The 23,703-nt window shown below is 42.7% G+C and overlaps 2 protein-coding genes across 2 annotated transcripts; both read right to left on the bottom strand.

The window, feature by feature from the left end:
- Positions 1-1,273: 1,273 nt before the first annotated feature.
- On the bottom strand, positions 1,274-17,330 carry NIPSNAP2 (nipsnap homolog 2). The gene is made up of 10 exons (XM_054287322.1): positions 17,220-17,330; positions 12,404-12,543; positions 11,503-11,548; positions 8,697-8,791; positions 6,809-6,879; positions 6,335-6,475; positions 5,906-5,937; positions 3,964-4,058; positions 3,084-3,167; positions 1,274-2,373 (listed from the first exon to the last, which is right to left on the bottom strand). The coding sequence occupies exons 1-10, from the start codon at positions 17,303-17,305 to the stop codon at positions 2,309-2,311; spliced, it is 855 nt and encodes a 284-aa protein (XP_054143297.1). The 5' UTR covers positions 17,306-17,330; the 3' UTR covers positions 1,274-2,308.
- Positions 17,331-19,899: 2,569 nt separating this feature from the next.
- MRPS17 (mitochondrial ribosomal protein S17) lies at positions 19,900-23,065 on the bottom strand. The gene is made up of 3 exons (XM_054287200.1): positions 22,987-23,065; positions 21,630-21,776; positions 19,900-20,643 (listed from the first exon to the last, which is right to left on the bottom strand). The coding sequence occupies exons 2-3, from the start codon at positions 21,750-21,752 to the stop codon at positions 20,353-20,355; spliced, it is 414 nt and encodes a 137-aa protein (XP_054143175.1). The 5' UTR covers positions 21,753-21,776; positions 22,987-23,065; the 3' UTR covers positions 19,900-20,352.
- Positions 23,066-23,703: the final 638 nt, after the last annotated feature.

Below are 23,703 nucleotides of genomic sequence, written 5' to 3'. Positions count from 1 at the left end.
CCATTGTTTTCTAGGAGAATATGCAGGATTTGATGAAACACAACCAACAGCTGAATCAGGGAGGAAAGGAAAGGTTATCACTCATCTGAAAGAATAGCACTCCAAAACTTGAACTCAGCCATGGAATCAAGAGGGAAAATCCCAAGAGTTCCAGAACCAGGGAAAACCCAGCCCAGGTAAAGGGAAGCCAAGGAAAAATTGGCATTGCCCATTTCCGTTGGAGCTTGCACTGATATCTGTAAGGAAAATAGCAGGAACTGCTTTAGCTGCAGGTAAAACAAGGAGTTTTATCAGTTTTATTTGTTTTATCTGTCCCTGAGGGCAGCCACAGCAGAGCAGGAAGCTCAGAATGAGGGGAGGCTCATCCATAACACATCAGAGCAGGGGAATTCAGAATTCCAGGGGGAATTCAGATCCTGGCAGTGGGTGAGGGACCTGCACTCTGTGATCTCACCCCACAGCACACCCAGTTACTCCTATGATTCCTTATCCAGGCGAATTTTCGTGGTCTTTGGACAACAACAGCTGTGCCAGGCAGAATTTAATTCTTGGTGAAGGTAAAAAACACAGAGTGCATCAGAACACAAAAACTCCTGTGGCTCCAAAAATTTTTTGCTGTTTGTCTCTGGCTGAGTTTGCTGAGTGGGAGTTACAGGGACAGATCTCCAGGGAAAAGAAATCTGGGAGAGATAAAAGGACTGGAAGGTGATATTGGCATCCCTTTTTTCCTTCTGCAGCTGCAGAGTAGCCCCAAAAATCAGATAAAATGGTATCCCCAGGGAATATCAGTCCTCAGGGCTGATTTACAAGGAGGATCAGCTCAAATGATTTCCTTGGCCCACTGAGCAACTTCAAGCTGATCCAGCACAGAATGTGCCTCACTAAAACCCCATCATCACTTGGCAACAGGAGGAAAATATAAAACCAGACAAGAACCAGATCAAATATTGACTTTGTTCAAGGGGAAACTCAAGGGGAGGCACCAGTGCAAGTAGGAAAGAAACCACACCTGAAAAATGAAGAATCATTTGTGGAGAAAAATCAAAAGGAAAAGTGGTTTGTATTTATCTTCACAGAACACTCAGCAGAATGGGATGTGATGGAGAAATTGTAAATTCACTTTGGAGAAGGAGAGCAGAATATTGGAAATGCTGTCCCCAACCCAGAGAAGTGATATTGGTTAATGAAGCTGAAATATTCTCAATTTTCCATACTAAACACTGCAAGAGGAGAGAAAAGACAAGTGGTGCAATACATAGAAACCAGCAAAAAGTGAAAATTAAAAGGTTTTTATTGACTGATATGTTCTTCCTGAAAACTTCTTGAAATGTACAAACTGGACATTCAGAACTGATTTGTACATTCAGTATGTTACACTGATTCTTGGAGCCACTTGAGAGAGAGAGAGAGAATATTATTGTCACTTACAGGATGTTCACATCGTTGCAGACACCAAAAAGTGTGGATACATTCTAGCCTAAAAGTGAAACCAAAACAGAACTGGACACCATGGGACACAGAAATGCCAAGCCCAGCTTCACACACCAACCCAGCCCCCCTGTGAGGCTGAACTAGCTCTGCTTATTAAATTCAACCCCTTTTCCCAGAGTTTGGAGCTGTTTGGGGAGGGAAATGCTTTGGGGTGGGTTGATTCCCTGCAGGGTGTTCAGGCAGTGTCTGTGGGGGAAGTGTGGCTCACCCTGCCTGGGATCCATTCCAGGGGGAGGCTGCACACAGATGTGTGCTCAGAGACCCTGCAATGCCCCTTCTGTCCCACCCCATCCCCTGCCACACAGCACTGTCCCAAATTAATGACTGCCAGCCTGCTTGCAAATGGAGATTTGCTCATCTCAGGCCTGCTCCACCAGCCAGGGGTGATTTGACAGCAACCCCAGAGCTGCTGCTTTGACAACTTGAAATGAAATTCTCATTTCTCCAGAGCTTCTCATTTCACTGCCAGGTTTGTTGTGGAGGGCTGCAGTCATTAAATGCTCACAGCAATGCTGCTCCTGAGCTCTGGGCACTGCCTGTGGAGCAGGAGATTTCAATTCCTGTAGGTCACACATTCCCTGGGGACCTGGCCCACAGATCTGCACTTGTTTTCAATTCACCAACCTTTTAATCACAGTCTTGTTGTTGTTTTTTTTTCCCCCTAAGAGCAGAAGGTGGTGGGTTCTGAAGAAAAGAGGTCTCTTTTATAAGCTCAATACAGTACTTTTATATTTCAGACTATGATATACAGTGTATACCATAAATTAAGACAAATACTTGTCACTTCATCTATGTAGGCACAAGAAAATCAGTGACTTTACTGAAGTGGAGAAATCTTCAAGGGTATCATGATTCTGGACTCCATCTCCTGAATAAGGGGCACTGAAAAAAATGGGAGAGAGGTTTGAATTTCACTGACAGAGTTCAGCACATTCAGTAATCATCCCTCTAGCACGGTGGTTGTGGGAAAAAATGATTTTAATATCATCTCTCTGCTCGTTTGAAGACAAATATTTCCATTTTTTCCACCAAAATGGAAGTGATCCTACATTTTTGTGGTGTAGCTTCCTTTGAAATGTGCCCTATGGAGCCCAAATCTGACATCTTGGCACATTCTGAGAGTTCTGCTGTGACAGCTTTCTTTGATCTCAAAGATCTCCTGGCTTTTTGTTCCAAAGTCTAAATTCCCTTTTCCCAGCAATGCATTTAACAAGGCTCCTGTATTTCATTAAATATCAGAAGTAATCATTTAATATCAAGGTAAATTTCACTCCTGGCTCCTTAAATCTTTGGACAAGCATTTACATAAATCTGTTCTCCCACATTCCACAGAAATGCTGCTATAAAAATTCACTATTAATGCAGCAATTTTTTAGCACTTGGGCAACTTTTCCATGTACAACCAGCTGCAAAATTCACTTTAGAGCTCAGAGCAATTCCTTCTGCTCCTTTACAGACTAAAAACTGACACAGAAACAAATTTCCCCATGAGATACAAAACTTTTTCAGCCAGTGGGATGTGCTGAGGAGCAGAGAGGGTGGCACAAAGCCCAAAGTCTGCCCCCAGCATTCCAGAGAAGTTAATGGGTTACCTGTGTAATAAACCAGTTCATCCCAGCCAGGTTTATGCCACGCTGCATTTCTTATATCTTCCCTGGTTTGCAGGTCTTTGTAAGCTGGGAAAACAAGCACAAAGTGATTTCTTTCCTTCCAGAACAGGAAGAGATTCCTTAAAAGAATTCCAAGGAGGAATTGGGAAAAGCAGGAAGGAAAAAAAAAATCAGGAGTTCTCTGCCAGAAGGAAAATCTCAAAAAGGAGGAGCTGGGGAAGACAGAAAACACCTGGGCACAGGTAAGATAAAGCAGGGGCACAGCTCTCCATGAGGGCTGCCAGATTGCTGAAATCTAAAATTCTGGATTGTTGGGATATGAAAAAAAAAAAAAGAGTAATTTCTAACAAATTATTGCTTTTCAAGTTGAACCAATCCTGAGGTGTTTAAGAATATGAATGTACAGAAAGAGGTAAAACACCTCCATGCAGGAATGGAAATAAATTCCTGATTTTCCTTTCTGGTGTGGTGAATGTGAGGTTTGAAATGAAATTGTAAAAAAAATGATTTCAGCATGAGCTGGGACAGCAGGGTCATGGCTGTGGGACTGAGAGCAAACACTGAGCTCCTAATGAGAAAGGAACAGCAGAAACTGGGGGAAAAACAGAATAAACCAGGAAATATTTATTTCTTGTTTGGTGAAGAATAAATTTATCTACACAAAAAAAAAAAAAAAAATTAAAAAAATCAGCGAATTAAAAAATTAAAAAATTGGGAAATTAAAAAAAAAATTAAACCCCAACTTTTAAGACATTTCCTTTGCCTTTTGTAAAACTATTTGTAAAAATTTTATAAAACTAAACTTCTGGACAAAGTGATTGGGTTGGCTGAGTGGGAGAAGAAAGCAGAAAGAGGAATTTACCCCAGAGGTGATGGACCATGTAGAGCTGTCCAATCTGGGAGAAAAATCCCCCAACTGCTTCATTGCTGTCCTGTCTGAACCGAATGGCACGGGCCCTGCAGGGGAGCAAAGAGAAAATGGGGAAAAATCAGGGAAAATGGGGAAAAAACAGACTGGATGGGAAGCTGGAATGTTAAACTGCATTTGCTGTGCATTTCAGCAATGAAAATTGGGAAAAAAGCTGCAGCATGCTCATTTTCAGCACTAAGTAAAATTAAAATTGGAGGTCACATTTTCACTGAATTCTGTATTAATCATCTTTCAACCAAAGTCAGGATAAAGAGAATTGTTGGGACATCAGGGAAATTGGGGAAAAAACATTGGAAAATTGAAAAAAACCAGACTGGAAGGGAAGCTGGAATGTTAAACTGCATTTGCTGTGCATTTCAGCAATGAAAATTGAGAAAAAAGCTGCAGCATGCTCATTTTCAGCACTAAATAATTAAGATTTACCTCTGTGTCTTGCTAGGATGCATTAAAATTGGAGGCTACATTTTCACTAAATTCTGTATTAATCATTTTTTCAACCAAAGTCAGGATAAAGATAATTGTTGGGACATCAGGTAATTGGGGAAAACTATTGGAAAATGGGGAAAAACCACTGGAAAATGGGAAAAAAACAGACTGGAAGGGAAGCTGGAATGTTAAACTGCTTTTGCTGTGCATTTCAGCAATTAAAAGTGAGAAAAAAGCTGCAGCATGTTCGTTTTCAGCACTAAGTAAAATTAAAATTGGAGGTTACATTTTCACTAAATTTTGTATTAATCATCTTTCAACCAAAGTCAGGATAAAGATAATTTTTAGAACATCAGGTAAATTGGGGAAAAACCATTGGAAAATTGGAAAAAACAGAGCGGAAGAGAAACTGGAATGTTAAACTGCATTTGCTGTGCACTGCAGCATGCTCGTTTTCAGCACCAAATAATCAAGATTTACCTCTGTGTCTTGTTAGGATGCATTAAAATCGGAGGCCACATTTCACTAAATTTTGTCTTAATCATTTTTTCAACCAAATTCAGGATAAAGAGAATTGCTGGGACAGTTAAACCCAGCAGTTAACCTTTATAGTTAACCAGTTAACTTTTATAGAAGGTTTTATTACTAAATCTTAAAGTTTTAGTCATGTCAGCTTTGCCACATTGATTTTCCACAGATTTTGTGGTAGTGGAACACAACCTTTTATTCATGCAGATCTTTGCATAAATTAAGATGAATATTTCTCTTGCTGTATGTTATAAAACAGATTTTCTACCAGCAGAGATGTGCCTATTTTATTAAAAAAATTCTAAATACAATTTGTTCAAATGACAGTAATTGAAAAAATTATATTAATTACAGGTCTGAAGATCTAAGTCCTCACCTTTGTCCAAATAATTGAAAATACTTCAAATTGTTTAACTATCAACCACTAGAACAGGGAATGTAAATTGAAATAAGCTTACACTGGTTATAAATAAGACAAACCCACAAGCATGAAATCAATAGAAAACTGTCTCAAATACTTCTAACCCATATATCAAAATACAAATGTGCTGCTCAACAGATTTTCAAGAAGGAACCTGACTTTGAAAGCTCCAAGAGCCAAGATTTCAGCTGGAAGTGCTTTGGGAAAGATGAACCAGGCTTCCCAGAAGTGCCACCCTTCCCAAGCAGCTTTCTGCTGAAATTCCAGGTTTTTGCAGCAAACTAAAAGGGTTATGGGAAGCAAAGCCAAACCACAGAGGGTATTTTGTGCACAAAATTGCTTTTTTTTCCCTCAGAGGGTCACAGGACTGTCTGAGCAGGGCCCTGGACTGGGGGTTTGGTGGCTTTGGTGCCACCCTGGCACCTCCTGTCCTGCTTTTTCCAACCAGGAGCATCCCAGGGCTGAAGGCAACACTTACCTTAATTAATTAACACTTACCAGTAATTGCCCCATTCAATCATTGTTCCAGGCTGCAAAAACAAAACCCACTGTTAAAACTAGAATTTAAAACAAAATATTATACAATTTTCACACCATTTCTGTATGGAAATCACCCTGTACTGACACAATCCCTTCCTGGGAGTGATAAGAATATTTAAATAATCTTTAATTGCTCTGTTTACCACTTCTTAGTCATCTCTGAAGCATCCCTCAAAGCAAGCACAGGGTTTGAGCCCTGCAGACATCAGGATCTTGTTGGAGCCTGCCTTCACCTCAGACCCCACACGAGAGCAGCCCTGACTCAGAAACCACCCCAGATAAAAATCAGATTTTTCAGATAAGCTCTGCTTGCCATAAAAAACCTCCCAAAGGTTTTAGGACAGCACAGAACTTCAAAAATCAGAAAGAAATCAAATCTGGACTTACTCTGAGTTGGTAGGACCTCAGTTCATAAATATTAGGGCCATCTCTGGGAACTGGTTCATTCCAGAAGCTGAACTCCAGCAGGAGCTGGTTCTTACGGGACAGGAGCATGTTACCCCTCTCCTTCCGGAATTCTGTGAATTCCTAAAAAAATAATGGGGCAAAATGGGGCAAATTCTGCAACAACAAACAGCAGGACACCAGATGTGCCTTAAATTGGGGTTTTTTTAATGCTGTCAGGGTTGTGGAACAGTGAAATCCTGAAAGGAATTTGAATTCTTCCTGGTGAATCTGAGAATTCCAAGGATTTACAGGGGAAATAATCAGGAATGAAACATTAATGTGACAATAAATCCTTTCTCCAAGAGCTTTCTGGGCTTGTACAGGAAGGGAGGAGACACTTTGGTATCTAAATCTGCATTTTTTAATTTGCTCTGCCTGTTCTTTGCTCTGAGTAACAAAATCAGTATTTTTTACCTTATTTTGACGAAGTTTGCTCATGACCTCATTGAGAGCTGGGTAACCTCCCTCATATCTCCACAAATGAACTGAAACAGAGAAAATTTCAGTTTTTCAGACCAGTGTAAATCATGGAAAAATCACACTATAAAATGCTCTTCACACTACAAAATTACACAAAAATAGAAACCAAGCAGCAGGTTTGAAAACAGATTTTCATTAATGAAAATCACACTGGATTATTTTAGGGATAATGGAATCATCTCCTTTTTGAAAGGGGTTCTCTTGGAAAATTTTACAATTCACTCTGAGGGTAACAGAGGAATTTCTGAAAGAACTTTTTGTTGCCATGCTAGTAAGATGTGATGACTTGTCATGACTGTTATTGAAATTAAGATTCAGCTGAAGAGGATGACTTAGTTCCAAAAATTGCTTTGTACCAATTTCATCTAAGAGCAGCAGAGGGGCAGATTTTCAGCTCAGTAAATTACTCCAGCACACAAGCAAGACACTTTCTGTAGGACATGAAAAACGATGCAAATGTTATTTCTGAGCTCAACATGAATAAAAGCAGAAGAAAACTGAATATTTGCTGGGATTTCCCCTCTAAAAACAATCCCAGTATCTATGGTTGTATCTAAATTTTTTTCAAAGCATTCCCTCTTTAATAAATCAGAATAAAGCCCTTTAATAAATCACAGAAAGATGTATTTACAAGCATTTAGTATAGAAAGGCAATAATTTCACCTCACAGAAAAGTAAAGCCTATTTTCTGTGCTCTTAAGCAGCTCTTTGCCTTTTCTAAGAGAGCAAAGGAGGCTGATGGAGAGCAGATTTCTCCTCCTGCTGCCTCACCCCCAGGGCAGACTTGATGGCTCCACCTGATATTAACCCAGCAGTGATCACTAATAATTCATTATTATTGTTAATTATCTCATCATGTTGATATTTTCTCACTAGCCAGTGTAAACAACATGCTAACAAGTCCAACCCCACAATCTGCTTTATTCCAGTGCTGCAAGAACATTTCCAAGGCAGGCTGGGGATGCAGTGACAGACCCAGCCTGTGCTCATCTGTTCCAAAAGCAGCCACTGGGACTTGCCTGAGGAATTCCCATTCCAATTGTCCTCATTCCCCAACTCCCCTTCAACTTCCAGGGCTGCTCTCAGACATTGTTTGGTTCATCTGCTGTTAATTCCCTGCATTTGTTCAGTGTCAATACTGCAATATGCTGGCACTGCAGGGAGAATTGCTGTGTGCAGGAGTTGATTTTTTAATTAGGAAGCCCCAGCACTGAGCCTCTCACAGAACCTCTATGGGTTTGGATCTGTGGCTTCCCATTCCTTCCAATTCCCAGGGCATTTTTCAGGTTTTCTCTCTGCACTGGGCTCTTTGGAGTTACCTCTGTAGCAGCTCTTCAGCCATGTCTAGCTCCAGTTTGTTTTCATAGTTAGGCAGTATCCTTGTATGAACATGAACAGAAAGATTTTTATTTTCTCCCAGTAAAGTTAATTGGGAAGTTTACAATGCAGATGGGTTGGAATGATTTGAAATTTATTATCATACAGCCTGAAAGGCTGAGCAAAGCTTTTATAGTGCCCAAGGAGGGACAAACTCTGCCTTTGCAAGTCACCCATAAATATTCAGCGTATTTTACAAATATATCTTAATTTTACCAACCATCACCACCTGGAAAACACGAAAACACACCAACAACGAGACAAAACTGAAGGGATTTTGAAGGGATGAATGCTCTGCTGTCCAACCAGCACAAAAAGCAAGCAGTGCACATTTATCACAGCTGAGGAGTGATGCACAAACCCCCTCAGTGCACACAGGGGAGATGATTTCAGAAGAAGAAAACCTGCCAAGCACATGGGTGTACATTGTACTTCTATCTCCTACCAGCCTGATCCTGCTCTCCGTACCACGTGTTCCAAGTCCCCACCAGAGCACAAGGGTAGTGTTTTTCTTCATGAATCTTTGGCAGCACCTCTTGACTTGAAAACAAGGAACACACAGACACTGGGTTGCATTGCCTTCAGGGAGGCCATAGTTAAAAAATGTTTAACACAGCATCATGCTAGGAACATTCACAAGGTTTATTTTGCAGAGGAAAAAGCTGAAATAGCAAATTCTATTATGCAGGGGGAAGGTGGCTGCACCCCTATGGAGAATTAAGGTGAGTGTTACCATTTTTGAGAAATTTATAACAAAAATCTATAAAATTTCTATAATATATAACATTTACTACATCTTTAGATGCAGTAAATTAGGTGTATCTAAACAATTATGTCTATCTAAAAGGTTATCCAACACATCAGGAAAACAAATATCAGGATATCTCAGTGACAACTCAGCCTGCATGGGTGATTTGTTTGAGGAAAAACTTTTATTTGTTTGAGGAAAAACTTTTATTTGTTTGAGGAAAAGCTTTTCTTTGATTGAGGAAAAGCTTTTCTTTGCTTGAGGAAAAGCTTTTCTTTGCTTGAGGAGAAGTTCCCCTCAAGGCAGAAGAACTCAGAAATATGAAAGCACACTCTTCTAAACCAGTTACAGCTGCTGAGCTGAATGAATAAAAATAATCTGATAAATGAAATAGTGGCTGCAGCTCACAGTATTGATTTTTGATTTCAGAAAGTGCTCTTACTTTGAGGCAACTCACCCACTAATGAACACTGGGACAGCCTTAAAAATACCTCCAACTCAAAATTTCTGTCTGATTTTTCCCAGGATTTCTAACACTCTTTCAAACTTTAGCAGTGGCCCATATTAGCATGAGGAAATTAAGTTTTGCTGATTGCTGACTCAGTCAAGACAGCTTTCCCTGCACTGTGCCTTGATGAATAAGTCAATTAGTCTGGTTGAACTCTGCCTTTTTTCTATTTTTCCCTCAATAATTACCCTTCTTCCTCAGTTTGGCTCACAGGCAGAGTCTCTGCACAGTATCAAGGAATAAAAAGTAGGCTGGGCTGGGGCTGGGAGTCATTAGGGATGAGTTTTCCTCTGGATTTTGCCACTGACTTTCCAGACAACCTTGAGCAAATCTCATTACCAATTTGTACCTCGACATTTTCTCACTAGCCAGTGTAAATAATATGATAAAATGACTCTCCAAGGATATTCTCAAGGATAGTTCATTTTTTTGCAAAGCAGAATGAGATCCTGGAAAGGCAGCTTTGAAGAGGAATGGGAAAATATTGCATAATTCTACCATATATTGTTGAAAATTAGAGAAAAAAATGCCCATAGAACATCTTTTAAAAAAACCTGTCCCTAATTTTTCAGCTCCTAAATCAGTGATTCATGAAATAATCTTGTAATTGTCTTCATTACATTTTTTATGAATACCTGATGATGATGATGATGACTAATCCTCATTTGATATGATACAGAATTAACCTGTTCTTTTCTTTCTTTCTTTAGGAAGAGGCAGGAGGGAAGTTCAGAGAGGCTTAATTTTGTTTATTACTTTATTCAAGTTGTCTCCTTGCCTGAAATGCTTCAATTTGCTCAGGAAAGAATCAATCCAACCACAGATATTTCATCTGACTGCTGTCAGCAGTTTCTTTCTTTGCTGTTTGTCTCTTTCCTTGCAAACAGAAATCTCTGCTCTCACTCAACCTTCAGGCAGCTCATGAAATTCTGCAGAGAAGTGATTCCCTGGCTTGCATCATTGGACATGTTTATATTCAGCTTTTAAACAGCAAGCTGGCTGAATGCTAATTGTCTTTTACTGTGCATCTATTTTTTAAACAAAAAAAAGCTAAAAATACCTTGATTGAATGTTATTCTAGTGGCTTTTTATGCTTTTACAGCAGGGAGAAAAGTTATCCAGACTAACACAGAGGTGAGAGATGAGCTGAGGACATGAACTGGGAGCTGGGATTTCCTCCCCTCCCTGCAGCCCAGCTGCTGTGCTCACACCTCAAGGTTGGTTGCAGGAAGGTGTCATTACTGTCACTATTGTCATTGTGCTGAGAATGTTTGTATTGGCAGTGAGAAAAGCACTGCTGGCTGCCAGGCTCAGCCCCAAATTTAAACTCACAGCTCTTTCAGGGCTCCAGAGGGGGGATTGTGGAGGCAGAAAAGGAGTAATAGTTCTGCAGTTTTATTCTTAAAGCAAAATGTGAGTAATTCCTAAAGATGTAACTGCTTGGGAAAGCTGTCCCAGCACTGCTCCCTCTGGAGGGAATCACCCCAAAGCACAAACCCCATCCAAGGGTTTCTGTAACTCCTTGGGAGCAGCATCAGGATTTGTGCAGAGGGATAAAAATGAGCTGAGAGGAAATCAACCCCTGAGTTTCAACATGTGAGTTTAACATTGGTAAAGTTTTATTTAACACTGGTCTCTCTTTCCTTCCAGTGTGCACACAAACCCCATCCTCAAGCTGGCAGCTGCAGTGGGAATGCCAAAACTCCACCCCTCCCTGCAGGGATCAGAACTTTAACGTCACTCAGGGTAGGGGGGAGCTGCTCCAGGAAATGTCACCAGAGCTCTCAGGACAGGAATCATCCTCAACTACAGCTCAGGAAATGGCAATGCCAAGAGAGAGTTGGGGTGAACTGAGTGCAAGACTTTTTGCTTTCATAGATTCTATTTAATACCAAATCCTAAAAAAGCAGAATTTTTGTCACCTCCCCTCTAGATAACTACAATATCTGGCAAATCAACATGGCCAAAAGGTGAAAAGAGAACTCACACACTTACCAGAGCTTGTTGTAGGCCTCTAGACATTCAGGTTTGACATTGTGAACTGCAACAACAACAAGAGAGCCATGAGACAGGCAGGGAAAGAGGAGTGGTGCTGTGAGCACAGAGCCATCACTCACACTGCAGTTTGTACAGGCAGGGACAGGGACAGGGACAGGAATGGGGCTGGGGGCACAGAGCCATCACTCACTGCAGTTTGTGCAGGCAGGGACAGGGACAGGGACAGGAATGGGGCTGGGGGCACAGAGCCATCACTCACTGCAGTTTGTGCAGGCAGGGACAGGGACAGGAGTGATAGGGACAGGAGCACAGAGCCATCACTCACACTGCAGTTTGTACAGGCAGGGACAGGGACAGGAGCACAGAGCCATCACTCACACTGCAGTTTGTACAGGCAGGGACAGGGACAGGGACAGGGACAGGAGTGACAGGGACAGGAGCACAGAGCCATCACTCACACTGCAGTTTGTGCAGGCAGGGACAGGGACAGGAGCACAGAGCCATCACTCACACTGCAGTTTGTACAGGCAGGGACAGGGACAGGGACAGGAACAGGGTGCAGTGCACAGAGCCATCACTCACACTGCAGTTTGTGCAGGCAGGGACAGGGACAGGGACAGGAACAGGGTGCAGTGCACAGAGCCATCACTCACACTGCAGTTTGTGCAGGCAGGGACAGGGACAGGAGCACAGAGCCATCACTCACACTGCAGTTTGTGCAGGCAGGGACAGGGACAGGGACAGGGTGCAGTGCACAGAGTCATCACTCACACTGCAGTTTGTACAGGCAGGGACAGGGACAGGAGTGATAGGGACAGGGACAGGGTGCAGTGCACAGAGCCATCACTCACACTGCAGTTTGTACAGGCAGGGACAGGAGCACAGAGCCATCACTCACACTGCAGTTTGTACAGGCTGCTGGTCTCCCTTTTGGCCAGGAGGTTGGAGTGGGCGTCTTTCCTGGGGTCCACCTTGCGCACAAAGAGGGATTTCAGCCAGCTGTCCTCACGGGCACTGCGGGCTGAGGAGCCCAGACCCCTGCAGGGAACAAGCACAGCCCTGAGCACCAGGCAGGGAATTCAGGTCACTGCATGGACATGACCACAGCACAACCAGAAACTGTGATGGCACAAGGGACACTCACACACTGCTGAAACATCCCTGCCAGGCTCTACCAGCAAGGCAAAGGTGGCTCATCCCCACTGAGATTGATCATTTCACTATATATATTATATTATATTATATTATATTATATTACATTATATTATATTACATTATATTATATATTATATATTATATTATATTATATTATATTATATTATATTATATTATATTATATTATCATCATATAAAATTAATATACTACATATGACAATATAATAATATAATAAAATAAAATTATAGATATTATTATAATTATAATTATCAATATTTTCTCATAATATAATCAATTAATAATACAATAATGTATGAATTATATCACAGTAATATAACATAACATAACATAATATAATATAATATAATATATTTAGACATTATTCTATATTCTATTTTAATCTATATTATATATTCTATATATCTACATATAATCTATGTATATTTTTTATATACATGTTTATATAATAGAATATAGAATATAGACATAATTATAGATATGTCTATATTTTAGAATATAGACATATCTATAATTATGTCTATATTCTATATTCTATTATATAGACATAATTCTATTTCTATAATTATAAAATTATTTATTCTATAATTCACTAGACATTAGAGATCACCATTTCACAGAGATTATCATCCCATAGTTATCCACTGTGGGATTATGCTCTTTTTAGACCCAGAGATGTTTTTAAAACTTTTTTTCTATTTTCTGTACCATGTGAAGGGTGAGACAGATACTCTAATACAATGTTATAATTAACTATATTATTATATATAATTAATATAATACTATGTTATAATGATGTTGTAATTCACGTCATCGCAATCAGAAGCTATTTTTAATTACAATACATTATAAGCTTAATTACATTATAATTACATATTATATAAATATTATAAAATTATTATTACATTATAAGTTTCTTGGCCTATCAGCTTTAGCCACACCATGCTGTAAATGCCTTAAAGCCAATAATTTAAAATTACCCCTCATTGGTCCCACTACAGTGCATCTTTCATTAGCTCTATTTCTCCAAAGTATCCAGTCTGATTTGCAAGGCCATCCTTTAAAACTTGTTTCTAGTTCTATTTCTCTCTCAACAATGTCTGTTCTGTTTTATGGCATTTCTAAGTCAGCATTCCTTATCTCCAAGTTTGCACACAGATGCACACACTGTGTGAGCCTTCTGCCAGGCTCTGAGAATTCTCTCCAAATCCATTTCCCACATTTCCCCCTCTCTCTTGAACAGAAAAAAACTTTTTTGATGGCTTTGTTCATCATTTGATGTGTGACGTACACAAGGTATTAACATTGCACTGTAACAATTAATGTATATAAAATATTCTGTGAAACTTTGAAAATTCTCTACAAATCCATTTCCCACAATGCACATTATCTATGGTTATTCCCTGTGTAATGTCTGCTTTTGCTGCTATTTCTCCTCTTTTTAACTCACTGCCTGTGCCCAGGGCAGGGTCGGGCCTGGTGTAAACAGTCAAGAGTGAAAAAGAGCAAAAAAGGTGCAGAAGGAAAAGTGCAGAGTGTAAAAGGGAAAGGAACTGCCATATGTTCCTGTGCTGCTTAAAGACAGCTCTACAAAAGGGAAAGGGAAATGTCTTTCAAGAGGAAAAATAGCATGAAAGGCTAATGTGGGAAAAAGATGAGTGGTAGGAAACAACCAGCCAGGAAATATTCCAATTCCAGATTCCAGCAACACACAGGGACACAGAGCCGGGCTCTCTGCACAACATCCACGTTTCCTTGCCTCAAAACACAAGATTTTCACTCTCTTTTCTTATCTAATCTTTATTCAGCTTCTCCAAGTACACTTTCAAACTAGTGTCACCTCCTTTACATCAGAGCACACAGACCAAGAGATAACTGTGCTTTTTTAAGTGATATGTTAAAAGAATTATTCCTCTTTTCCAGATGAGCAGGACGAGGAATCTGATGCATTTAACTGATCCTCTACAACATATGAGAAGCTCAAATGGTTTTGCTTCTTTCTCTTCCTTCAATTTGCCTTTTTTTTGACAGCCTCTTTGTAGCCACGGTGAAGAAAAAATTAATTCTGTCACAAGCTTCTCCTGAAATACTAAAATATTAAATGTGGTATTTATATTTACCACATATATTTACTTCTAAGCTGGAAATTTCAGCCATTTCCTATCTCAGATGTCAACTTTTCACCCTTAATTACTGATTTGGGGATCCAGAAGACAGCTGGACCTCCAGCCCAAAAGCTTTCTACCTGGAAAAATAAAAAAAAGGGAAATAAAATCTCAATTTCCTTTGGGAAAACATCCCCCTGGACACACCTGTGTTACACAAAACCATTTTTTTACACCAATCCACCTTTTAATCCCAGTGTCAGAAAAGAACATAATGACCTGGTTCTGCCCATGGGGAGCAGGATGGAGGAGAGGGAAAGTATTTCACAGCAGAGAAACAACAAGCACAGCTGAGATGACCTTCAGCAGGAAGAAATAATGTCTAAATCTTGGTGTGCTTATTGAAAATGGTGCCTCCCTTGCTCTGGGCACACACACACAGACATGTGGCTGTGCTGGAAGCCAAGCAGATATTCCTGAGGGCAGGCATTTGAAGGGCATTCCATGATGAGGCTGCTGCTGGAGTGGAGCTTTCTCTGAGCACAGGGGTGAATCTCATCTCAGAAATTCAAGAAATTCGATTTTGTTTTAAAAAGCTCCCTCAAATGAAGCCCTCACTGGCTCCAGAAGGCAGAAGTCAAGTCCACTCCTGCAATACTGTCATTTTAAACCATTCCCTCTCCTTCATTAAGTTAGCAAAGTAATATTTAGAAAACTCATCCACAAGGATCATTGTTTGCAGCAAACTTTGAAGAGAAATAATCCTGATGCTTTTTTGTGAACTTCAGCAGCAGCAGGAGTAAGCTGGAGCTACAGGGATAAAAAAGCAAATTTCTCTGCTATTAGGAGAATCTCATTATTTGAATGTGCAACTGCATCTAAAACTGGAGGTCTGGTTAATTTTCAAAACAATGTCATGAATAATATTTTACATTTATGGAAAATCTTCTCCCCAGCAGCTGTAAAGCTCCTCATGAGCACTGATTAACAAATCACAACTAAATATACACCTCACACAGAACTAAGATAACAGGCTGAGTTTATTAAAGCAGATGCTCACTACACCCAAACTGAGATTCAAGGGCCTGATTTTTAATCAATATTCTAAAATATCACTGAACCAAGAAGCCCTGGACTGATCATTGGTTCAGTTTTTTGGGCAATCTGTACCCAAAATTAGCTCAGGAGGAACAGGAACTGAATTCAGGTTTTCCAACAGCTGTGAGCATCAGCTTGTCTTTGGCAGCAAGTTCTCAAGCTGCAAATATTAACTGTGGGCTTTGCTTTCTTGCTGCAAAGGCTGGGCTCTGAACACAGAGGCTAACACTGAATAGCTTGCTTAGATCAAATTAAGAATGTAAGAGAAAACACTTCTTTACACTTAGCTCCTGTTTTAGCATAAAATATAACCAGGGTGGGACACACCAGGTCAATATTTAGATTTTGTGGTAAATCAAACCTGCCTGGAAGAGTAAGAAAAACAACTTGTCTGTATTTGACAGTTTTTAATCTGTAGTCTAAACAAAGTTTATTTGAAACTAAAATAACTCCAAAACATGCAGGTAAAACCTCACAACACATTCCCTGAACAGCTGCTTGCAGGGATGCTTTTAGTCTTGCCTGTTCTGAGGCTTGAAGCAGCAGCTTTGCCTGTTTAAAGAAAGGGAGGAAAAACTGTGTAGATCCATCGGAGCTTGGGAATTCCCGTGTTTTCATCACCCTGTGCCTGCATCCTCCACTCTGTGTGTGTGTGTGTCACCCCTGCACACAGAAATGCCAATCTTACACCCCAAAACTTGCGGGATGCGCCTCTCTGTGTGCCCTGGTACCGGGGTGCAGATCCCAGCTCCCTGGGGACATGGAAACACGGGCCGTGAGTCCCAAGGGGATCCTACGAATGGCAGGAAGATGTCGGGATGTGCAGCCAGGCAGCGCAGCCCCGGGGGAACGCAGATTTTGGGCTGTGCACCCTGTTGCTCGGAGGAGTTGGGATCCCGGAGGGCCAGCGAGCATCCAGGTATTGAAATGCCGGCAGTGCAGGTGTGCAGGGCGCCCCGAGAGCCGCGGGGTGCCCGGTTCCGTGTGTGCCATGCGGGGGTGTCCATGCAGGGCTGAGGCGGCGGTGCAGGAGCGGCGCTCGCTGCCCCCCGAGCCCGGGCACCGGCCCGGCCATACCACGCTCCCAGCCAGGGGCGGACTGGGAGGAGGGAAGGAAGGGGCCGGCCTTGCGGCCCGTGACCTTGAGGGACACCCCGGCGCCTCCTCGCACTCCCCGCCCCAGGCCCGGCCGCTGCCCCGCCAGCGGGGCGCCATTTCCAGCCAGGCAAGGGGACGCTGTGCGCGGCGGGGCTCCGGGTGGCTCAGGCGGCGCCGACTCCGCGTGCGGCTTCCCCCGGGCGGCCCCGTCCCGCCCGCCTCGCCCCCTCAGGGCTCACCTGAGGGTCAGCCCGGCGCCGGGCTGCAGGCGCGGCACGGCGGGCGCTCCCGCCAGGCTCCCCCGCAGCAGCACTCGCGCCGCCATCTTGCTCCCGCCGCCTCCCTCCTGGGCCGGGGGCTGCGGCCACGCCCCCTGGCGGGCAGCGCCGCCTGCGCATGCGCGGCCCCGCCGGCCCCGGGACCCCCTCACGGCCCCTCAGGCCCCCAGGGCTCGGTTTGGGGGGACCAAGTCGGGTTTAGGGGGACCCTGCTCAGCTTTGGGGACCGCTACTCCGATACAGGCGACCTAGCTCTAGTTTTGGGGTCGCCCAGCATAGGTTTTGGGGAAACAAGTGGGTTTAGGGGGACCGCTACTCAGGTATAGGGGACCCAGCTCTAGTTTTGGGGTCCTAAGTCGGGTTTAGGGGGACCCGACCCCGGTTTAGGGACAGCTACTCAAGTATAGGGCACCAAGATCTAGTTTTGGGGTTCCCTAGCCTCGGTCTGGGGGGACGAAGTCTGATTTAGGAGGACCCTGCCCCGGTTTAGGAACACCTAGTCAGACACAGAGGAACCCCAGCCCCATTTTGGGAAGACGGTCAAATTTAGCCTGGTTTGGGGGATCTAGCTGCGTTTGGGGGGACCCCAGCCACAGTTTTGGAGGATCCCCGGCCTGGTTTAGGGGTACCCAAGCTCCAGTTTGGGGAGAGACCCACTTGGATTAAGCAAGACCCCCAAGCCCCAGTTTTAAAAGACTCCAGCCCCAGTTTGGGGGGACCTTGGGCCCAGTTTGGGGCCCCCAGTCAGATTTAGGGGGATCCCAGCCCTGGTTTTAGGGAACCCAGCTGAATTTAGGGACCCCCAGCCCCAGGTTGTTGCTCTCCCAGTACATTTTTCATTTGCTGGCAGCTGAAGGGTTTTCCTCATGCTGCTCTGCTGTACTCAGAGAAATTTTGGCTGAGGAGGAGGTGTGTGCTGGCATCGAATCCTTAAATCACTTCAAATTGAGGATAAAGTGATAATTAGGGTAATAATTAAAGGGCAGTTCTAAAAGCAACAAGCCAATAAACAGAAAGCAGTCAGTGACTAATCCTTATCATTCCACATAACACCTATAATGATTCTATCTTGGCCCTATAAACTTTCCCTTCCCATTTTATGATTTTTCTATCAGCACTCTCAGACTAATGCAGAAGATAACACATATGATGTGCTTTAACATCACAAAAGCACAATCTTCGTACTTTAAAACAATTTAACCTGCAATTGCCATCACTCTATTAAATAACACAGTCTGATATGTAATTTGGTTTTAGTCACATTTTGATCTGACAGTGTGACAAGTTCTTGAGCAACCCTCCCAGAGCCTACACTGGAAAAATTATAACCTTCTATGATGAATCAATCTTATAGAAAGAAAATGGCATTTTCACAGCTACTCAAGGGGAATTACAAGACAAGAAAATATTAATTCCCCTAATTAGATGTAGATAAAATCTATTAAGCAAACAGGAAATCTTTTATATTTTTTATAATTATGTAGTATTAGAATATTTATATCCCATATATTAAGGGTCAAGTTCTGCTTGGATACAATTTGAGTGCATTTCCTACAGCCCAGGGCCAAACTCTACCCTGTATCCAAGTTCTCCCAATCTCTGCTTGGATGAAGTTTCACATTTTGCATTCACCTGGGCAGGAATCAGAGCTCAGGTTTTTTCTTTCCTTTGATCAGCCAGCTCCAGTTCCTGAGGAATTTACATAAACCTAAACCTGTGCCACAAACAACGAGAAAAAACCCTACAGCCACAGGTTTAAGGCACTTCCTCAACCTCAGAGTGCCCACAAAATTTTACACAGAGACATTTCAGTGAAAGCTTCTTGACATCCACATGAACATTCAAACAGCAGCATTTTTTGCTTTGAAGCACTAAAGGAACTTCAAGTTTTGAATTTTTGCTGTCCCAAATAATTAGCTGAGCTCAGTCAGGCTTTTCAGGCAGCCAGAACTGATTTTGTGCACGAAGTTAAAGGGCAAATGATCTTTAATAATCTGACCACAGCAGAGAACACAACTGGAAGCTACTCAGTTGCTTAAAATAAGATACTTTGGGTCAGAGGAGAAGATTTTAGGTCTGATACACCTTGTTTTGCTTCTGATCCTAAAGACCAATGGACATTTTCTTTGGCAAGGATTTCTCACAGCTCTCCTATGCCACTGTCCCCTCCCACACGTACAAATTTTGAGGCAGATGCCCTTTTAGATCCAAAGTCAGAAACCTGAGGCTGCTGCAACAGCTGCAGGCTCTCAGCTTGCTGCATGCCCTGGAGGAGAGGACATGAGATCCCCAGAGCTGAACCAGGATAAAATCATCTTTCATCACCAACTGCTCTGGCCTTTAGCTCCACATGCAGCAAACCAGCCCCTCTAGCTCCCCAAAATGTGTTATTTTAATTAGTTTTTCTTGTGAGAATAAATCTAATCACTTTTAGGATTTGTATTCTCATCAGCTCAAAGAGATCCAGCTCTCCCAGAATGAAATCCTGCCTCTGGACAGGGACAGAGCCACCCACACTCAGCTGCCTAAAGCTTTGATTCTCACCTCTCTGCCACTATAAAGGCAAAGGGCTGTGTTTTTGTTAGAGTTTGGAAGGCAGAAGGCACTGGAAGAGGAAATAAGGACACAAGCATGCAGCTGGTTTTAAAATTCTACACTTCCTTTCAAAACCTTTAATAGCATCATCTCCAGTAACCCTACAAACCACAAAAGACTGCCTGAAACACAGAACAACCAAATAATATAATGATGTCATGACCCTCCCACCAAAATGAAACATCACACAGTTGTAGTCTTGTCTGAACAGAGAGAGGTCATTCCAGGAGGGCAGCTGCCTCTGGGAACTGTCACTGGGGCAAAACTACAGGCAACAAAATGAAGTGTGAACACTAAACTTGCATTTTTCTCTGCATTTTTCATTCAAAGCTCCAGGTGCCCATCAATCTGCAACATCTCTTTGCATAAGCAACTACATGTACTATTTATTTTGACTACAAATTTCACTGAAACATTTAAGATATCACAGCAGGGCCTCAAACATCCCTGACAGAGAGACACAAAAGCTGGAAGCCCTCTGCTTAAAAGATTTCCCCCACTATTTGTCTGTTGAACAAACTTTAAGTTCCTGAAGTTTCTCACTTAGATAGGTGGTATCTGCCTCGGTGAGATTTTCTGAATCTGACAGGTTTTCCAGGAATCTGGTTCCTGCACAGGGCTTTCCTGTGATGGGATCTATGACATTGCCAACCTTGAACACAATTTCAGCCAGTTCGTGTTTCACGTGTTTGCTCCTTCTCTCAGGCAGAGCTTTCAGAAGAACAATGTCTCCAACAACACACTGCTGCAGTGGGTCATGGGCAAAATAGGTTTTTCTTTTGTTAAAGAACTGTAAAAAGAACAAAAATAAAAAATAAAAGAAACCTTGGTATTGTATTTCAAATTATGCAATGGGTAAATACAAAATTATTATCAAGTAAATAAATTTCTCTAAAGTTTTATGTATGTTTTAAAGTGAGATTCAGTTTGGGTCATGAGGAGAAATGCAACTGTGCACTCTACAGGTTCTCCACAGACAGCACAGCACTGCCCTTCTCAACCTCTTGCCAGGATTCCCAACTGAGCCTGGAGGAAAGGAGATGGGGAAGAAAAAGCTCTGAAATCTGTATTTTGATGTTGTTTATCTGAGAGTTTTCTTAATAAAATATTTTTTTCACATAAAAAATCATTTTTTTTTCCTTATTATAACAGCAGAATTCAGAATCCTTTAAGAAATAAATTAGGTTAAGAAATAAAGGTTCTTCTACTGGATAAAATATTGAAATGGGTTCCACAAGACCCATTTTCCAATCCTGACTCTATCCTTAACTTTTTGGTCACCAAAAGCAATTTATTCTACCTCCATGTACCACTGTTTCCCTATTTAAAATGGAGAAAATACAATTTTTAACCTTCTTGTTTGAAGAGCATCCATAAGGACTATATCCAAGGTCACAGTAATGTTACAATTACACATACAGAAAAAAACAGCTATAAAATTTATTGTACAAGTGACTAATAAACTGTCAAGTCTCCAAAGCATGCTCCACATCGACATGAAAAATTCAATCTAAGTGTGAAACAACAAAAGCTTACCTTCCCAAAAAGATCAAATGAAGTGCATTAACAAGGCACTTCAAAGAAATACATTTAGCAGGTAATTTGTAAGTCCTTACCACTCACTGCTTTTCATGCTCTGCAGTCATCCCCACAGCCAGATCCTTAAGGAGTTTGATTTGTAAAGAGTCATAAAAACTTTTAAGAGTTGAACCAGCAGAACATTTCTGCACAAAATACAAAACCCAGCAGGCAGGAGAGGCTGTTCACTGGTGTTACCTTTAGCAAGTAGGGATCCAGCACGAGCCTTGTCACTCTCACTTTGGCAGTTTTCTGCATTTTGGTCCCAATTACTTTCCCCACTATCCATTTTGCATGGACAGCTCCACGTGGGACAGACATTGTGCAGTTATGGTCATGCAGTGCCTGGCAGCAAGGAAAGCAGATGTGTTATTGCAACAAAGTAAAAAACATAAATGCTTTATGATCTACACCAAAAATTTCCTTATTTTGGAGTAACAGTTTCATTAGGTCATTTTGTTGGAAGAACAGTTCAAAACTCCATTTACGGCACTAGCTCAGCCTTTTTGATAATACAGAAGGGATGTCACCATGTCCTTGTTATCAGTAAAAGTTCCTTCAGGACAACAGCAAAACTGGACAGAACAGCACAAGGAGGAGACCTTACCCCACAAAAATGAATCACCCCAATTGTCACAAACACAATAGAGCGAAGTGTAGCTGTGGAAATTATTCATTTAATAATGGATTACACATGCTCCAGCAGCTGTTTGGGCTGGAAACCTGTTCATCAGGACAGAGCGCACCAAACAAGGGAGCAGCCTACAGCTTTTGTTCAAAGCCATTTGCTTCTGTGCCTCTCATTATCAGCATAGCTGATGGAACCTAAGGAAGGTAATGAGCTTCCCAAGCCATAAATGACACATCAAAGAGCTGTCTGATCCATACTACATGTGTTTGCTTTTGAGCTCTTTCCTGCAAGTAAATTCTATTCCATTGCCTTATTTGGTTTAATTAAGGGAGAGCTTTCTACACCACTCTTGCAAGAATCAGGGGAAAAGCCAACAAAAGACTTGCATCAATATTAAAACTAATGGAGATTAATGACCATTTTCTCTCCCACTCAGATTGGTTAAGCACAACCAACACCTGTGAACTCTCCATGCCCCCCAATTTGTGAGACGCTCGCTTTGATGTCCCAACACATCAAAAGCAGAGTTTAGGGACACAGGGACACAGAGAGAGGATTAAACACTTCAGAAAACACTTGGGGGCTGCAAGGAATCAGCGTGGGAGGCCCTTCTGCACCCCACGGCCAAACACCCCACGCAGCCAGGCGTGTGCAGCACGGGAACACCCACGGAGCACCATAAGGCAGTGGAAAAAAAGAAGAAATTGAAGAGACGGAGCCTTGAGCCCTCCCCCACCGCATCTCCCCACAGCGCTCCGCACCAGGCCCTGCCCCAGCACCTCCGTGGCAGCAGGGCCGCGCAGGCAGTGGGGCTCAGCCGGGCGGGTCACACAGCACCCAGAGCGCAGCCACGGCACGGGGGGGGGGGGGGGGGGGAACCCGCACAAGCGAGCCCGAACCCCGGGCAGCCCCTTCCCCTCTCACCGCCGCTGCCGCCGCCGCGCCTCGGGGGCCTTAAAGAGACGGGCCCGGAACGGGCGGCGCCGAGCACGGAAGCGCCGCGCGGCGGGAAGGGGCGGGGCCTAGGCGGGGCCTCGGGGGGGAGGGGCTTACCTGGCTATTTAAAGGCGCAGGGGGAGGCCGCCCCCTCAGAAGCGGTAAGGCTGATGTGCGCGGTGCTTCTGTCTGCCGAGATTGAGTAAAGTTGGAAACGATCCTTAAGAACTTCAAAAATGCTTTAAGGATGGTGGAGGGGAAACCTTAAGGGGGTGTGGCTGAGGTCACCTCATTTGTTTAGCTTGGAGATGATGAGTCTGAGGTCACACCTCATTGTGGTCCTCAATATTCTCATGAAGGGAAGAGGTGGAGCAGGTTCTGATCCCTTCTGTCTCATGTGTGACAGGGCTCGAGGAAATAGCTGGAGCTGAGTTGGGGGAAGTTTATGTTGGACATCAGGGAAAGTTTTTTCACCCAGAGCGTGGTAGAGCACTTGAACAGACTCCTTAGTGCAGTGGTTATGGCACCAAACCTCACAGATCTCTAGAGCTCTGATACGTGCTGGGATTCCTGGAGCATTCTGTGCACTGTCAGCAGTTGGACTCGATGTTCCTGATGGGTCCCTTCTAACTCAGGATATTCTGATTCTTTGATAGTGAGTCCAACTATGTATCCATTGCCACCACCATAACCCCAAACCCATCA

The sequence above is a fragment of the Melozone crissalis genome, unplaced genomic scaffold (assembly GCF_028551555.1).
Source record: "Melozone crissalis strain CALT ecotype California unplaced genomic scaffold, PUWL_Pcris_2 ptg000057l_1, whole genome shotgun sequence".
Classification (NCBI taxonomy): Eukaryota; Metazoa; Chordata; class Aves; order Passeriformes; family Passerellidae; genus Melozone; species Melozone crissalis.
Note: the sequence above shows the minus strand (reverse complement) of the source record. Positions and strands in the feature narration are given on the sequence as shown.

Coding starts and splice junctions, on each gene's coding strand:
- MRPS17 (XM_054287200.1), bottom strand. CDS start 21,752: ATGTCTGTCCCACGTGGAGCTGTCCATGCAAAATGGATAGTGGGGAAA. Junction 20,644..21,629: donor TGGATCCCTACTTGCTAAAG/GTAACACCAGTG, acceptor TTCTTTTTACAG/TTCTTTAACAAAAGAAAAAC.
- NIPSNAP2 (XM_054287322.1), bottom strand. CDS start 17,305: ATGGCGGCGCGAGTGCTGCTGCGGGGGAGCCTGGCGGGAGCGCCCGCC. Junction 12,544..17,219: donor GGCGCCGGGCTGACCCTCAG/GTGAGCCCTGAG, acceptor TGTTCCCTGCAG/GGGTCTGGGCTCCTCAGCCC. Junction 6,476..6,808: donor GCAAACTTCGTCAAAATAAG/GTAAAAAATACT, acceptor TTATTTTTTTAG/GAATTCACAGAATTCCGGAA.